Source organism: Ptychodera flava, chromosome 1 (genome assembly GCF_041260155.1).
Source record: "Ptychodera flava strain L36383 chromosome 1, AS_Pfla_20210202, whole genome shotgun sequence".
In the NCBI taxonomy this organism is placed as follows: Eukaryota; Metazoa; Hemichordata; class Enteropneusta; family Ptychoderidae; genus Ptychodera; species Ptychodera flava.
The window spans coordinates 59,302,787-59,322,109 of record NC_091928.1 but is presented as its reverse complement, the minus strand read 5'-3'; the positions used below and the strand labels follow the sequence as shown (position 1 = coordinate 59,322,109).

Here is a 19,323-nt window from a genome sequence, read left to right as displayed (position 1 = left end):
CACTAAACATCATTTATTCAGACTTCAGAGGACCGCAGAATTCTCTGAACTTTCTCCAGCACATCGCAAAGGTGAGTTCAAATGCCTAGTTGACGTTCATGTCAGTTTAAGGGATATGAGTTGGATATGTTACGAGTCCAAAGAGAGCCTTTGCTCGTCGAAGGACCACAATTACAATCATGCATGAACTGTTGTCTAATTGATGCAGAATAGGGTCTTCTTTGCTCTCCGACAAGACTTCAACAGTTCATTGGTTTGAAAAGCACGGTATCAAGTCTCAACACTGAACAGAACAAATCTTGACAACCGTCGTTTTCATTCAATTTGGGGTTTACTATCGACGACTTCAAATATATGCCAAGCCTTTTTAAAATGTCGATAGCTATATTCATGACATTCAGTGAAAATTTAAACTATCTATTATATTCTAGAAAATCTCTACGCAAAAGTTACCCTTTTGCAAAACATATATGACATTAATGAAAAAAAGTTCCGAAACGAAGCAACACAGAATATCAATTTTCAAGTTACACATTTTTATGGATCATATCCATGACATTGTTCTCACAGGAGTATACGACTGCCATGGCAATGATGGGACAGATGCGTGTGTGTCTGTTATGTTGTATTATATATGCACTTCTACACTACACACAGGTATGTTGTATTATATATGCACTTCTAGAACACACACAGGTATGTTGTATTCTGTATGCACTTCTACAACACTCACAGGTATGTTGTACTCTGTATGCACTTCTACAACACACAGGTATGTTGTATTCCGTATGCACTTCTACAACACACACAGGTATGTTGTATTCTGTATGCACTTCTACAACACACAGGTATGTTGTATTCTGTATGCACATCTACACTACACACAGGTATGTTGTATTCTGTATGCACTTCTACACTACACACAGGTATGTTGTATTCTGTATGCACATCTACACTACACACAGGTATGTTGTATTCTGTATGCACTTCTACAACACACACAGGTATGTTGTATTCTGTATGCACTTCTACAACACACACAGGTATGTTGTAATTTGATACTGTTTAAGTTGGAACCTGTCTTTGTCGCACTCTTAGACCTTACAATCGTATCTCCCGGAGTAAATGCATGTTGGTAATTTCACATTTCGTATATCGACAACTTTTTAGATAATATGCACTCTTTTAAAACATTTCTCTGTAGCGTGTGATTTGTATCATTAATCATGAATGATGCACAGTTTAAAGTTTATTTGAGAAGAAAACATGAGCAAAATCGTGCTTTCGATATAAAGGTACACACATTAAATTCAACAAAAGCAAGTTTTTATATGATTAACAGGGACAATGTCCAGGTATGTGTGAACAACTCTGTAATCTTGATGGAGCTGGTCAGCCTGTATGTAGCTGTTCACAAGGTTTCGAACTCCAACCTGACATGTTCAGCTGTGAAGGTATGTTTGTTGAGTGACAGTGTTTTCTGTCCAAGTTTTATTCAAAAATGTAAATCAAGAATTGTACCATTGTTTCATAAGATGAATAATTACATCAACAACAATGAAGTAAATTTTAAGACAATGGGTTTTTACTTGAAATGTGACGAATAAATAAATAAATAAATAAATAATTAAATAAATGTATAAACAAAGCTAATGAATTGCTAACAAACTGATGAACCTACTTACAGAGACCGACCTTTTGTACACACACACAAGTACATACATACATACATACATACATACATACATACATACATACATACATACATACATACATACATACATACATACATACATACATACATACATACATACATACATACATATTGTCAGAGACGATCTCTAAAACTTGCTGACACAATACAGTAGAAAGTAAACTCAGCAAATCAAGAAAGCAGACATTGGAAGGGAACTGCCCGATATGTCGTTGACGGACAGAGACATAACCATGATACTCGGACACGCGTTCATTTAACTTTACTTTGTCCGCATAATTGTAACGGCAAAATATTGATATTTCAGGCCAGTACAAAAATATAAAGTTTTCCTGTTGTTCTAGAATTCATTAACTGTCACACTAATCTAATCTTTCTAAACAGATATCGATGAGTGTGCAACTGGTACCAGTGGATGTTCTCAAGGTTGTACCAACAGTGTGCCTGGTTTTGAGTGTTTTTGCTTCCCTGGATATCAAATTCCGACACCGGCCTTGCCTTTTCTCTGTGTTGGTAAGTGATCATACATTTGCTGTCGCAATTACCATGTCCACTAATCAGTCGAGCAAGGCTTGCACACCAACTATCTGCTTTATAGGAACTGTTTGTTTCTCCTTGACATCCAAATATGCAATTTACGATACTTATGATCGACAACTCCCTAGAACTAGACGTGAAGTATTCAAACATTCTGCTGACAGAGAACAAAGTGTCGGAGCTACATGTATAATGGCACTGGCTGCAGTAGATACGATTACGAAATTTATAAACGGAGACAGGAATAGTCTTAGGCAGAATCTAGTTTTCCGTTTAATGTGTGTATGATGGAAAACTTGGCTGACACTTTGAATGTATCGAGATCTGATAAGGTAAGGAGTCTTATGCATAATTTATTTTACTTCATTTAATTATTTTATTTTATAACCGAATATAAATATCTGTTAAATTGGTAAATAAATAAAAATATTCATCCAATACAAACGATTTGTTCCTTCAGACATTGACGAGTGCGCCACCAATAATGGTGGTTGTGAAGATACATGTGTGAACAATGACGGCAGTTTCACTTGTGAGTGTGGGGGAGGCTTTGAGCTCGCACCAGACGGTCTAACATGCGATGGTATGTCTTAAAAGATTCCTATTTTCTTGAAGAATAAGAACTTTATTAACAGTGCCTGCTTAACGGTAGAAACTGATACTATGCGACGTCCCTGTCACATTGCAGTAGGGTTAAAATCGTTAATACTTGAATGCAAATTACTGCTCCGAGACAAGGCGAAAATCTTTCTCCCCTCCCTCCATATTTTTATCAAAAACACAGACACACACACAGACACACACACAGACACATACTCTCTCTCTCTTTCTCTCGCACACATACACACACACACACTCTCTGTCTATGTCTCTGTCTGTCTGTCTGTTTGTCTGTCTGTCTCTGTCTCTCTCTCTCTCGCACACACACACACACACACACTCACAAATCAAGAAGTCCTCGTGACGAGTCTATTACTGCATTTGTTTTTCAGATATTGACGAATGTGCCACTGCAAATGGCGGCTGTGATCAAATTTGTAACAACAATGAAGGGTCGTTCAGCTGTGACTGTAACCCGGGATATGAATTGCAACCTGACGGCTTTAGTTGTCAAGGTAGGTTTTGATAAATAAACTTAAATGAATCATAGGTAACATTGAAGGCAGTCTTCGTTCACTTAGAAATACTAATAAGTATAGTTGAAAGCTTCATTGATGAAATTTTGAGCAAACGTTGAAGACTTTCTCTTTCGAGGCGCATAGTACTTAAACAGAAGCTGCTTCACACTGCTTTGTTGAACTATTTGTTGTTCCTTGACATGCAAGTACGCAATATACGCAACTTATGATCGACAACTCCCTAGAACTAGACGTATGCAAGTATTCAAACATTCTGCTGACAGAGAGCAGAGTGTCGGAGTGAATTAATAGCATGTATAATGGCACTGGCTGCAGCGTGTGGCGCGCTTTCTCATTATACAGAATAATGTTTTTCAGAAGCAAAAGTGACAGTCTCGTTCGACACCCGTGAGGATTGTAAACTATTATTTTTTGCTAATGACTAAAACGAAAGCAGACAAAGCGTAGCAGTGAAAAAGCCCAGGGGGACTTTCTCTTTGTCTAAGTTTAGAAAATGAAAAGGACGAACACTAGAGGAAAGAAGAGAAACATGATCACATGATTTTATATCGTCGTATATGTCCATAAAGCATCACACTAACCAAATTTTTTACCTGGGTTTCGGTTGCTGAGAATAAAATTGCAAGCGAATTGTCAGTACAAGCGTCGTTGTAAAACGATCATGATTAAAATAATTTTAAACTTCAACATTTGGCTGCAAAGGCTGATCTGTATCTGTTCACACTTCTTACATCTTTCACCATCTACCTCGTACCACACGGCCCAGCAAAGCTTGGTATTTTATATATTATTATTCACAATCCTCCCATATGCTATTGCAACCTTGACCTTTGACCGTGCTTGACTCCCATAATAACGATGGTTCATCTTACCAGTTCTTTTGTTTTCTGGTAGAAAGGTTCACTGTTTAAACCCGAGTCAATCCCGTTATTGTTTCTTGTAAATAACCGTACTTTCCATGACGGTTCTGCTGTCTCTGTAGATGTGTAATTGCCATCTTACCTATCTTATTTTTTTCTGAAGTTTATTTTTCTACCCATTTCGTTTTCCCTCAGCTGCAGGAACCGGTCTGTGTCTCCAATATAACCCTCCGCTGTGTGACAGGAAACGATAGATTTGAACAACTCACGAACTTTACGTGGAACAAGAATACATTGGAGTAAAATATGAGTAGTCAGAGACTCGCTTTTTATAAGGAACTGATATACGAATAAAAACGAACAAACAAACATGTATCATGAATATATAGCAAGAATCCCGTAAAGAAAGCAGCTATAGAATAAACAAACGTGAAATAGAATAGATAACTGATGTCTAGCTGAGGAGACGTATCGATTAAATTATCTTAGAAATCTTACTATCTTTCTTTCATCGGTGAACGCAACTGTTACTCAATCATGTCTACTCAATAAGTAGCACTAATCATGACAATCACACGATTTAGTATGAAGTATGTGATTTGCTAACTTCTTTGTGAATTGTATATCCCATCGATCATTTTATATTTAATGACCTGATATGACATTTATTCGACATTTTAACTTTATCTATCACGACGTATGTGTTTATATATGAATATTATTGAATAAAGTAAAATGTGTTATAATTTGCACAAGTTTAGTGTTCGGCAATCGTGCTTGACGAATATAGAACTCAGAATAAATAGGTCGTGCTCAGTGAGTTTGCGCAGCGCACAGGGCTAGTATATTTCACATCATGTGACCATGAAAATGAATCAAGGTCATAGCGCTCTGTACCTCAATTTAGTGTTCAGTGATATTACAGATAGAAACATGACAAATTCAGTGTGAAACATTTTAGTGTTTGTTATTTTTGATCCCCAATTCCCTTCAAAATGGCAAAGTTCTTAGCATATTTACAAATACCGCATACATCCAAAGTTATTATATGAGGAATGAACATATTCTATAATTATCATATGATTTTTAAAGGTAGGGGAATCGATCCCACGGATCGAGTTTGTTCTAGGTGTCATAACCTTTTGTTTTCCATTGAAATTGTAATCTAGTAAGTAAATTTCCTGGCAAGACAATCTGTCGCCTGAACCATGCCTTTAAGAGGGTGTGCTAGAAGGATAAGCGCCCTCAATGGCGATCTATGGGTTTGCTGATACCAACGTCGGAATACGCAAAAATCACGTTCGGTCATAAAAAATCACGTCTATTTCCATTGCCCAAAAAAGTTACATATAAAGAAGGAAGGCAAACTAGGGAAAGGCGACATTATAGAGGCAGAGATATCAGATCCCAAAAAAAATATAAGCCTGTCAGGTACATATATGCTTACATTGATACTTATAAGTTTACTTTCTGCAGTCGTAAATTAAACATTTAAAAATGGAAAGTTGCACACGACATGAAAATGTCTCCAAGGCATTCTTGCTCTGAACTTTAAAATTTTACTTTCTTTATTTTCCCGAAGCTGCCTTCACTTTGATAAAGAAGAATATTTATCACGCATAGTACAAGTTAATATGACATACTAAACATATTACACTTTGGATCTTATTGTGGCGGTCCTTCAAATTCGATTCTAATCATTTTAATGGAAGACAGAACCGTTCGCTTTCATTCTTGCTTAATCAGATGAATTAAGTGAACCTATAGTATTTGTGAATCATAAAAAAGTTTTAATAACAGACATTCAGGGTGCTTATATTTACCAGCTGCTCTCATTTTAAGGACTCCGTGTTGTAATTTCCATTCGCTACTTAGTATTCTGACAGAAATTCCTGACGACGTTACACGGACACACACTCTCTCTCACACTCTCTCTCTCTCTCTCTCTCTCTCTCTCTCTCTCTCTCTCTCTCTCTCTCTCTCTCTCTCTCTCTCTCTCTCTCTGTCAAGTAGTCTTATATTAATGAGTCTGTTCCTGTATTTGTTTTTCAGATATTGACGAATGTGCCACAGCAAACGGCGGCTGTGATCAAATTTGTAACAACAATGAAGGGTCGTTCAGCTGTGACTGTAACCCGGGATATGAATTGCAACCTGACGGCGTAAGTTGCTTAGGTAGGTTATGATAAATAACAACCTGATGAACATAATACAGAGACCAACATTTTATACATACATACATACATACATACATACATACATGCATGCATGCATGCATGCATGCATGCATGCATACATACATACATACATACATACATACATACATACATACATACATACATACATACACATACATACATACATACCATACATAATCATACATACATACATACATACATACATACATACATACAATCATGCATGCATGCATGCATGCATGCATACATACATACTTACATACATACATACATACATACATACATACATACATACATACATACATACATACATACATACATACATACATACATACATACATACATACATACATACATACATACATACATACATACATACATACATACATACATACATACATACATACATACATACATACATACATATTGTCAGAGACGATCTCTAAAACTTGCTGACACAATACAGTAGAAAGTAAACTCAGCAAATCAAGAAAGCAGACATTGGAAGGGAACTGCCCGATATGTCGTTGACGGACAGAGACATAACCATGATACTCGGACACGCGTTCATTTAACTTTACTTTGTCCGCATAATTGTAACGGCAAAATATTGATATTTCAGGCCAGTACAAAAATATAAAGTTTTCCTGTTGTTCTAGAATTCATTAACTGTCACACTAATCTAATCTTTCTAATCAGATATCGATGAGTGTGCAACTGGTACCAGTGGATGTTCTCAAGGTTGTACCAACAGTGTGCCTGGTTTTGAGTGTTTTTGCTTCCCTGGATATCAAATTCCGACACCGGCCTTGCCTTTTCTCTGTGTTGGTAAGTGATCATAAATTTGCTGTCGCAATTACCACGTCCACTAATCAGTCGAGCAAGGCTTGCACACCAACTATCTACTTTATAGGAACTGTTTGTTTCTCCTTGACATCCAAATATGCAATTTACGATACTTATGATCGACAACTCCCTAGTAATATTCTGGGATGTGATGAACGCAAATCAAAAACAAACCCCTAGAACTCTTGATTTCATCGCAAAGGCGAATATTAATACACGTAAACATGAAAATTCGGTGAAACTTGTGTAAGTAGATCTTAAAGTAAGGCTAACTTTCGCTTTATACCCAAACTAGCGTGATAGTATAATAGGTTTCTGATTTAGCAACCTACAAGCGCAGTCACAGACCATTGTGTTTTAGGCTAACATGTAATAGGGACCAATTAACGATGAATGTAGGTACTAGGTCCTTACACAAATTATAAGAAGAAACGGAATAACTCTCAACACAGGTGGATATTAATGATCAAAAATGATTTGAACAGATTCAGAAGGTAGGGTTGTTGAGGGTACGGTTCGGGTAGAGTAACCGTGTTCGGGGTTTAGGGTTGAGTTGACTTTGGGTCCAGTTGACTGGGGTCCAGTTGGTTTTTGGCCCAATCGTCCAGAAACCGCCACTGCAAATGGCGGCTGTGATCAAATATGTAACAACATGGAAGGGTCGTTCACCTGTCACTGTAACTCAGGAAAAGATTCCTGTTTTCCTGAAGAACAAGAATTTTATTAACAGTCCCTGCTTAACGGTAGAAACGGATACTATGCGACGTCCCTGTCACATTGCAGTAGGGTTAAAATCGTTAATACTTGAAATGTACTTAAAATAATGCAAATTACTGCTCCGAGACATGGCGAAAATCTCTCCCCTCCCTCCGTATTCTTTCTCCAAAACACAGACACACGGACACACGGAGTCTCTCTCTCTCTCTCTCTCTCTCTCTCTCTCTCTCTCTCTCTCTCTCTCTCTCTCTCTCTCTCTCTCTCTCATATCAAGTAGTCTTATATTAACTAGTCTGTTCCTGCATTTGTTTTTCAGATATTGACGAATGTGCCACAGCAAACGGCGGCTGTGATCAAATTTGTAACAACAATGAAGGGTCGTTCAGCTGTGACTGTAACCCGGGATATGAATTGCAACCTGACGGCGTAAGTTGTCAAGGTAGGTTATGATAAATAACAACCTGATGAACATAATACAGAGACCAACATCTTGTACATACATACATACATACATACATACATACATACATACATACATCTTGTACATACATACATACATACATACATACATACATACATACATACATACATACATACAGAAAACAGGGCTCGAAATTAACTTTTTTCCCTGGTAATCCCATTGGGCTACCATTTTCTGAAGTTGGTAGCCCAGTGACAAGATCTGGTAGCCCATGCATGAATGAAGAGGGTTTTTTGTAAAGGATATGACAATGAAAGATTTATTTTTCATGATTCTATCTATGAAGTGAATTTTCTAGTCATTTGACATCAATATCTGCAACCTTTGGAGAATGGTATAACAGCATGTGTAGTGGACAACGTGACGCCTCAAAGTTTGACGACGTATTCACACATACGCAGAGTTTATATGCAAGTTTTGATGTTCGCCATGACAACTTTTCACTCAGCACGTGTAAACATAACATGGTTAAAAATAGGTTGGCTATTAGTTTCAGGATGACAACTTGGTACAGTCATGTTCCTAATACTTTCGTGGCAATTTTGGCTATATTTCTACACCATAGTACACTATCACTGGATAATCTAGTATACTTAGGAAAGCGTAATTTGTGGATGGATTGCAGTTTGAATAATTTTGTGTTTAATTATGATTGATACATTGTGATTAAAAAGAACTATGAAAATGAATTTTCGTTGCCCATCATTTCCTGAGCCTGTCATCTAAGTACATCAGTTCAGATAATAATATTTTATTGAAAGTTTGTCGCAACAAATTCGACTGCACTGTCACCTTTTAATTTGCATTTGTCTTGCCTCTCTGTGTCCAGCTGGGTTGACTGTATGAGCGTCGGTCATCTCACAGCAATCAACATCCTGTCGCCCACTAAGTAATTTCATGTCCCAGGCTTTGGTAGTCCGTGTGGGCTACCATTTCATGGGTTTTGGTAGCCCCAGGGAAAAGTTGGTAGTCTGTGGACGCGGGACTACCGCTAATTTCGAGCCCTGGAAAATAATGCAAATTATAATATGCTTAGCTGGAATCCGGCAATATTTGGGTGAAATAATCATCTCGCGCTCGGTGATTATTTCCCGCCAAATATGCTAATTTCACCCAGAGGTCTTATGTCCGCAACCAAATACCCTCGCTTGCCGTTTATAACCTCAAATTACTGTTTTGAGACATAGCGAAAATCATTCTCCCCTGCCTCCTTATAATTTCCTAAACACACACATACACACACACTCTCTGTCTATGTCTCTGTCTGTCTGTCTGTCTGTCTGTCTGTCTGTCTCTCTCTCTCTCTCTCTCTGTCTCTCTCGCAGACACACACACATACACACACACACACACACACACACACACACACACACACACTCACAAATCAAGAAGTCCTCGTGACGAGTCTATTACTGCATTTGTTTTTCAGATATTGACGAATGTGCCACTGCAAATGGCGGCTGTGATCAAATTTGTAACAACAATGAAGGGTCGTTCAACTGTGACTGTAACCCGGGATATGAATTGCAACCTGACGGCGTAAGTTGTCAAGGTAGGTTTTGATAAATAAACTTAAATGAATCATAGGTAACATTGAAGGCAGTCTTCGTTCACTTAGAAATACTAATAAGTATAGTTGAAAGCTTCATTGAAGAAATTTCGAGGCGCATAATATCTTAGTGGAAGACTAACGTTCGCATATTAGACTTCATTGCAGGACCAAAGTGAAAATAACTTTTTAACTTTTCTGTGTTATCCCAGCACTTTCGTGTTTGTCTTATTCTTGTTTGTATTGTATTTTTTTAAAATGGCTAAATAAATCTATTCAAATTCACCGTGGTCACGTGACAGTAGCATAGGCACGATCATTGTATATCCCATCGATTGTTCTATATTTAATGACCTGATATGACATTTATTCGACATTTTAACTTTATTTATCACGACGTATGTGTTTATATTGAATATCATTGAATAAAGTAAAATGTGTCATAATTTGCACAAGTTTAGTGTTCGGCAATCGTGCTTGACGAATATAGAACTCAGAATAAATAGGCCGTGCTCAGTGAGTTTGCGCAGCGCACAGGGCTAGTACATTTCACATCATGTGACCATGAAAATGAATCAAGGTCATATCGTTCTGTACCTAAATTTAGTGTTCAGTGATATTACAGATAGAAACATGACAACTTCAGTGTGAAACATTTTAGTGTTTATTATTTCTGATCCCCAATTCCCTTCAAAATGGCAAAGTTCTTAGCATATTTACAAATACCGCATACATCCAAAGTTATTATATGAGGAATGAACATATTCTATAATTATTATATGATTTTTAAGAGAGTGTGCCAGAAGGATAAGCGCCCTCAATGGCGATCTATGGGTTTGCTGATACCATCATCGGAATACGCCAAAATCTCGTTCGGTCATAAAAAATCACGTCTATTTCCATTTCCCAAAAAGTAACATATAAAGAATAAAGGCAAACTAGGAAAGCCTTAAAGGAAACATTATAGAGGCAAGATATCAGATCCCAAAATAAAAATATAAGCCTGTCAGGCAAATATATACTTACATTCATACTTGTAAGCTTACTTACTGCAGTCTTAAATTTAACATTTAAAAATAGAAAGTTGCACATGACATGAAAATATCTCCAAGGCAATCTTGCTCTGATCTTTAAAATTTTACTTTCTTTATTTTTCCGAAGCTGCCTTCACTTTGATAAAGAAGAATATTTATCACGCATAGTACAAGTTAATATGACATACTAAACATATTACACTTTGGATCATATTGTGGCGGTCCTTCAAATTCGATTCTAATCATTTTAATGGAAGACAGAACCGTTCGCTTTCATTCTTGCTTAATCAGATGAATTAAGTGAACCTATAGTATTTGTGAATCATAAAAAGTTTTAATAACAGACATTCAGGGTGGTTATATTTCCCAGCTGCTCTCATTTTAAGGACTCCGTGTTGTAATTTCCATTCGCTACTTATATTCTTTACAGAAATTCCTGACGACATCATCCTTCAGATCACGTACTGCAAGAAGTACAAAATCGTTGACAAATGTAAAAAATACCGCAAGGCCCGCAAATACTGCGAGGAGAAACTCGATGGCGCTCTGGCAACCGTAACAAATCCAGCGGTGAACAACCTTTTGGTCAGCAATCTTGAAGAGCGAGACGATGCCGGCATTCTACGATGTGACAGCTTTTGGTTCAATGGAAAAAGGAGCATACGAAAAAGCTGCTTTAGAAACTTCATCTGGGGACAAAACCACAGTAGTATGTCTGAGGAAGACTCTTCCAATAGGGACAGAAAATGTGGCCAATTTTGGTAACTTCACATATATTGTCTTTTCTCAGTGCAAATCACCTTCAGAAACTCAATATCTTCTTCTTCTGGCGGAGAAAATTGTCACTTTTGCCATTATGTTAAATAGCGCCCTCTAATCTTACGGTTTTATGTTTTGATTTTTAGGTCACACCGTCGATCGTTCTGGAAGGCAGCCGATTGCTCTGACAGAAAAGGATTTATCTGTCAATACGAAGAAGGTTTGTCTGTTTTGCAAGTTCCACACTTTTATTAAAAAGTCCTGACGGGAAACAGCAGGGAAAGGATTACAATCTTGACGTCGGCTTTTATTTAATAAATACCGCGTGAAATACATATATCGCCATCGCTTATCATTGATTGGAAAGTTCACAAAAACATGGACAAATAACGTTAATTCATAAATTATTGTTGATGCGCCACAATAAATTGCATTTACGGCCGTAGCCTACGATCCGTCTCGCAAAATTTCCTGTGGATTAGTTTTGTAGTTCAAGTTGTTCCTAATTATTGGAATTTAAATTCAATGCAAGTTACTTTATCCTGGCAATCGGCTAACGTTGGTGGCGTAACATGTTTACTAAGTAATCTCTCCTTTTCTGTTTAATCCTCAGTCATAGATATCAGTGCATGAAGTGCAAGTGAACTCTCCGGAATTGGCAGACACCGTGTTCTTCAAGACGCAATGTACCGATTAGTACGACTTGTCTTCGATATGTCATCAGGCACATTGTGTGAACCTTTTTGAATTAGTCACAGATAATATTGTGAGAAAATATAACAAAATTTAAAATGCTAAATTATTCTCAGAATCAAGAAACCCTCTTTCGCTTACATTGTTGTGGTCAATGCATTTAGTGTTCTAATCTACACAACAAAATCTGTTCAACACTTCAAAAGGAACAGCATGGTGGAAAATAATTAGGGGCAGCCAACCCGTCTATTCTGAAAGTTGTAACCAAATGGGTTTTTAATGTACACGAACTATTCTGATGTTAGATGAATATTTGGTGCAAAAAATAAATACTGTTCGTCTTCTGCCTTGCAACTACGATTTGAAATTTTTCCTTCCCGTCTACACTCTTTCCTTCCCACACTCCCCTTTGAGAAATCTCACCGCTGCCCGTCTTCCCCCCTTCTCTGGGTATCTTTCTTTATGATTATCCCCTCCTAATAAGCAATTGTGAAACTCTTGACAACAAGCGAATCATACTCCTGGCACGCCCATTGGAGCTTTTTCAAGTTCAAATTGCCTGGCAAGCAAGATATTTCCCAGCTAGCTAGTGACGAAAAACTACCTGCCTACCTGCTAAGCAATCGCCATACACCTATTTTAACGAACAGTTTGTTAGCTGCCTCCAATAATGTCCCTCAGTTAATGTTGTTCAAGTAAAAATGTATTTGACATGCTGTCGTCAAGGCCTCTTACACAGACGATAATTTACAAATGGCCATGCCCACTCATTATGTTATGCTAAAAAATAACCTTGGTTATGATCAAGACATTACTTGAGAGAAAAGAACATGACAAATTCATCTACACGTGATAGCTTTGTGTATAAACAAACGGACGATAGAAATACCTCGATGTGGTATTTTTGCAGCGACGAAAATGTTTGGTTGATGGTTCTGAAAACACTAAAGTATGTACATTCAAAATACTAAAAATAGTGGCTACAATTGTCTTAAGCTCTGTCTTCATCCATGGCACTTTTGAAGCAAAAAGGATCTTGAATGTACGACACTGTCATGTAGAAACATAGGAATACTGCAAAGGAATTGTCTTGTCTGTGGAGAATGAAATTTATCTTTTCTTTGTCGCTGTAATAATATGACTGTTGTCAATTGATGGCAGTTTTTAGAAATAAAATGTATGCGTAAACATTATGTCGCAATGTCGATTGAGAGAGAGAGAGAGAGAGAGAGAGAGAGAGAGAGAGAGAGAGAGAGCGCATTGCATTTGCCAAAATTAATTGGTTTATTTCAACTAAGAGTTTCCATATGGTCGGTAGAATCAAAACCGTGATCAGAGTTTCTGTTTGATTAAACAATTTGATTGGCACGCACACATTCTAATTTCGTGCATCGTCAGATCAATGTGTGTTTTAAATTAATATGGTGACATATGGTGTCGTATAATTTCATTTCAAAGCTTGTAAACATCCAACACAATACATGTGACGTGGCATACCGTTTCTGAAGTAATGCAAGCCTAGCGTAACATAGCGTATAATCTTGCATTCTAAGTTTATGTGTGTAGTCACACATCTCCTGACACACTAAGATTCTTATCACAATCTTCTCCTGGTTTACTTTTGAAACAGTTTAAAATTTGCATGATTTTATCATTTCGACGTTAGGGTGGATCTCTCAATCATCAAATTTCTCGCTACACTGTAAAATTTACACTGTTTACTGTTGTAACAGTTTACCTGTGAACTCTCTCCCTTTCACTGTGTCTTTGTCACTTTTTGTTGTGTCTCTATCTCTCTGTCTACGTCTGTCTGTCTGTCTGTCTGTCTGTCTGGTCTGTCTGTGTCTGTCTTGTCTTTCTTTGTCCCCCTTTCTGTTTTCGCTGGGTGACAAGGTGTCCTATGTTGTTGGTTCGAATCCGATCGAGAATTTACAGTGAGAAGTGTCTTTCTGATCAGTTTCTATGACGACATACGTTCTCAACTTGCATTTTAATACTAAATCTTACAGACTGTGGATCAGGGTTAGCAATACAGCTTTGTGGGTGAATGCTCTAGGGCTTGGCCATAGTATGGGTTTCTGTAGGCTTGGAGGTAACAGATTAAAGTCATGACTGTGCATTTGGAATCATTGCAAAGTTCGAAGTTATCAATGGATGTGGGATGCAAGCGCCTACTGTAATACAGGCACAAGTAGGACTCGGAAAAGATCTCGTTATCAGCCACAAATGTAGTTGGAAATTATGAAAGTAACAATTATCGAATTTCGATGGTATGATTGATACATGTTTGTGTACAACGTCTGGTTCGGTTGAGTGCGTATTTATCATTCTGTCAGGTGACCGAGCAAATGATGTTATAATGTGAGGGAAAAAAATGTTGAAGTTTTTTCTTACCATTTGCTTTTTGATTTGCCATTAAATGTAAATTTGAAAAAAAAATCAGATCTTGATATAATATTGGGTTTTAGTTAATTGAGTCATACAGCCGGAATCTTTTGCAGGTTTCAGAAAACTATCTACAGATGTCGATTCAAAGATTACTGACGCGGGATTACAGAATAATTAGTATGGTTGAACATCCCTGTACGGTCTGGCTAGATTTTTATCCATCCTCTGTCGCAATGCATGCACTACAAGCTAAGTCATTCAAATATCATGACTTGGAGATGACATTAGTTAATAAAATCGTCAACATTATCACCTCATGCCTGTTCTGATAGCAACACAAACTGAATGTCGTACTAGAGAATTTTGCGACGTCACTACTATGAAGTGTTGCTCGATACTAACATTTTAAATCAATAGATGTGTTGTTGGTCCCAAACCTGAAAATGTTGACAGACATTAATTCTATCGTTCATCAGTGTCGAAAAGGCATAGCCTTTATTTACGTCTTTATTTGAAATCAAGCAAAGTGCATGTATGCCGAAGAACTGATTCTACGATAACAATAAAGAAAGTGTTTTTATGACTCTGTACTCACAGTTAATCTAATTCTGTCACTGTTGAATTTGCTCTGCTCATCGGACACGCAGCAAGATGATGACACCCTCTTTCAGAACTGTGCAGTGCGCATGTGTGATCACGTGATTATAGAGATATGTTTTCCGCCATGCTTAGCATACAGTCAATTTTGATGTTTTGATTGTTCATGGGAACACAAAAGTTTGTTTCAACTTTTCTAGATCCACTGTAGGCCTACGGAGATGAGAAATAAAGTCAGTTCTTTCTATGGCCTTATTTATCACGTGACTTGCCATATAATCACCAAGGAAACATTAAATGACTCATTATGCTTCTCTGCAGAACAAGTCCAGAATAAAAACACCTGAACGAAGGACTGTCTTTTCAAAGAAAATGATGAAAAAATAAATGAGACAACATTTTCGGTTTTCACATTATACGAACGTTATCGACATGTATTGCACGTCATAAATAAAATACTCTACATATTTCAATATACATACTATTACTATTGGTAAAAAATTGTGACAACGAACAACCTTTTACCTAAAATAAGGCAATTCTGTTTTGGATGCATAAAAAATTAATTTAAATTTACATCTAACTTGGTGAGATTGGTAGTACGACGAGAAACCAAATTGAAGAGATGTGGACATGAGAGCGAAAAACTAAGGTATCAGCACTGCGCATGTCCGTTGGTTGTACCACGGTTTGTGGAGGGACCGTGGTTGTACCCGTCATCCTCCGTGACGGCACAACTTTTGGTATTTTGAGAGAATTAATTCTAAGTGCAACGAAAATCTTCTAAATGTTGAAGTAAACGATGAAAAGTTTCATTTGTGACGCCGCACCTTCCAACGTGGCACTTGCATCAGCAATTTTCACAAACACCGTCTGGAGAATTACAGACAAAAAGTCCGAAACCTGTTATTAGTCTAATAAACAAAACAATATGTCAATAAATATAAACCTACAAATTGAATTGTCATCAATCAACGAACTTTTTTCCCCGGCGGAAGCACCCAAGATCTGATGAGTACGGTGAATCGCCATAGACCTTATCGTCGTGCATAATTAGGCAAGCAGATCGTCCACTCTCTATGAAGAGAGGGAAATTAGATTTCGCGAACGGCAACAACTGATACGGTCGTTGGTGAGTATCGTTTACTTTGTTGTAATCCAACAAAGTTAGATGGAAGCTGAAATAAGCATCTCTACTTGAGTAAGTGTCGTGCTTCCTTTGAAAATGTAATTTAGCACACGACATTGTTTAATTTTTAAAGTCAACAGGATTGGAATTAATTTTGGATAATTGGACAGTGAAGTAATGTCGGTTTAGTCTACAAATGTAGGCTCATCTGCTTTTCTTTTTAAGTTATACACTTGTTTGTATGAGTAATTTGTATTGTTGCAACATTCAGCTGTAGGGCACCAACACTTTTGAGAAATTTGAAGAATATGAAGATCAAATTATACCAAATTAGTTCCAATCGTGTTAGTCACTGAATTTCAACTTGTCGCAAATTTTTACGATTGATCATTCCAGCTTTTTATACTCAAAATATATGCCGCCATTACAAAATGACATGATAAAATAATTTTTCAAAGGTAGCGGATTTTTCTCGTCAAGACTATTTTTGCTTTAATGGTTTCATCAACATCATGTTCAGACCTTTTTCAGAAATAATGACTGAAGCAAACGACAAGTGATTAACTTTTGAGAAAAACAATTTTCCGCAAAAGATTTTCGAAGTAAGCAATGCTTGAATCGGACGTCGATTCCTCTGTCTTTGAAATGGGTAAGATGTGATAGGACCACGAGATGTGATAGGACTACACACTATATATCACGATTTTTCTGTTAGTGTCACATGATAAATGTAATGGTGAAATCGCAGGAAAGTTTCCAATTCAATGTAATGAATTGAAAATATGCAATGTAAGGAAACGACAATATATTCAGGATGCATTAAACATCGTAAAGAAAGAAGAATAATTGGGACTAACATTCACTCTGTACATGTGTTTCTTACAGAATAATGACCGTTCACCACGCCATTTTGGCGGGCTTCTTTGCCGCCATATTGCTTTTCCAGATAGTTCAGAGTTCCGAACCTATTGCAGATCTCGGCGTAAGTTGTAACTTGTTAATCTTTCAAGTTCTTTCTTTCTTTCTTTTCGCACACACACCCGCACACAGTCATCACACACCCACCGACAGACCAACAGACAGATAGAAATATAGGATATTAAGATGTATGTTTGAAGAATATGGTATTTATTTTCTACGTTGTTGTGTACAGGTTTTCAGTGGACCCAGTATTGATCTTGACATCACATCAGTTGATAGACATCATGTACAGAAAAGAACAGGATCCTGTGGTGAGTGTTTCTGCTTATTTTATTGTTTTGTCAAAACAAATGAATGACAAGACAACAAATTAAAAGTATTGACGGTGTTTTGATAGAATTTAGAATTTTCGTAAGAGTAAGCAACCTAGTAAAGTCACAATGTGTATAGAGTCTAGCTTGCTACTAAAGTACAAAAGTAATGGAATTCAACGCCGAAGATTAACTGAATGAAATAACCTCAAATTATGGGATACATCTTGTTTGTCAATAGACTGCGATAACACTCTAAACCTTGACAACGGAGACACTGGTATGGTGACGTCACCAGGATGGCCTTCCTCTTACCCACACGACTGTGACTGCACAATTGAAATGTTGGCACAGCCAGGTCAGGCTATTCGCTTGCAGTTCTCATCCTTCGACTTGGAATTCAACTCTGGTGTTGGGGCTAGATGCGCATTCGACTCCCTTACGGTGAGAAATTATTTTCCACTCTGGAGATATTACTCCCTAGTGTCCTTGTCCAAATATTTCGTAGCAACAATGATAAAAACACCATCATCACCATTTCCCTCCAAGACCACCACCATCTCCATGACTACCACCACCATCTCCATGGCTACCACAACCATCTCCATGACTACCACCAACACCATTAATACCATCCCTACTTCCACATGATGTTATAGAATCTGTATTTTATCTTGTAGTAAAATTGATTTGAACAAATTTAGGAACAACCATGGATGACAAGGCCAAAGAGTGATGACATCGTTCTTAACATTGTATTGTATTCTGTAGAAAGTTTCGTCCAATCTTTCCTGATGGGTTAGCGAAAAACGTTGATTATGCCTCCCTGATGAAATTTTCTTCGAAGCATAACTGAATTAATTTTACAAATCTTTCTTTACTCACCTCAAGATTCGTGATGGTGACGTAGCTGACGTCACTCTCTGCGGTCAGACATCACCCTATTGGGAATCAACGCAAAACTCTGTTTACCTGGATTTCCATAGCAACGAGGCCAACAGTGGGGCCGGGTTTGAAGCCACATATACTGTCGTTGAGGTCCCAGAAGGTAATGTTTCACTAATTAACCATTTTAGATTGCAAGAACCACTTTGGTGTACGGCAGTGGAGAGACAGTCATTCAACACATTTGTATTTAAATGGCTGTGAATTTACATGAAAAGTGAGATGGTTATCGTGTTAAGTAAAAAGTTACAAGCATTCTGAAACAATCAGACGTTATCGATACATTTCTAGTTTACTGATACAAAGATTTGACAAAATGAAGATTTCTGCTTGCATTGTGGGTAACATTAATAAGCTAACCACGGCACGAGATTCTTGATTTGATTTCACTTAGGTACAATTGGCTGTATTGTGATATTAATAAAGTCATTGGTCTAGATCAAAACATGGTACTTGACATTCTCACATACCATAGTGTTTGTAGTTGCCAGGGTTGTTGTTATCT

General features: G+C 37.4%; 2 protein-coding genes across 2 annotated transcripts in view; both read left to right on the top strand.

The window, feature by feature from the left end:
- Position 1: 1 nt before the first annotated feature.
- LOC139142083 (matrilin-2-like) lies at positions 2–13,719 on the top strand. Its single transcript, XM_070711894.1, has 13 exons — positions 2–71; positions 571–657; positions 1,343–1,454; positions 2,099–2,227; positions 2,712–2,834; positions 3,244–3,366; positions 6,303–6,425; positions 7,148–7,276; positions 8,328–8,450; positions 9,922–10,044; positions 11,506–11,836; positions 11,981–12,054; positions 12,448–13,719. Exons 2-13 carry the CDS (start codon positions 586–588, stop codon positions 12,465–12,467), a joined length of 1,482 nt encoding a protein of 493 aa, XP_070567995.1. The 5' UTR covers positions 2–71; positions 571–585; the 3' UTR covers positions 12,468–13,719.
- Positions 13,720–16,509: 2,790 nt separating this feature from the next.
- The window catches only part of LOC139146153 (uncharacterized), a 31,265-nt gene continuing 28,451 nt past the window's right edge, over positions 16,510–19,323 (top strand). The window contains exons 1-5 of the mRNA XM_070717571.1: positions 16,510–16,644; positions 17,527–17,623; positions 17,795–17,873; positions 18,115–18,317; positions 18,765–18,921. Of these exons, the coding sequence (XP_070573672.1) occupies positions 17,531–17,623; positions 17,795–17,873; positions 18,115–18,317; positions 18,765–18,921 (532 nt within the window). The 5' untranslated portion in view covers positions 16,510–16,644; positions 17,527–17,530. The remainder of the gene's footprint in view (positions 16,645–17,526; positions 17,624–17,794; positions 17,874–18,114; positions 18,318–18,764; positions 18,922–19,323) is intronic.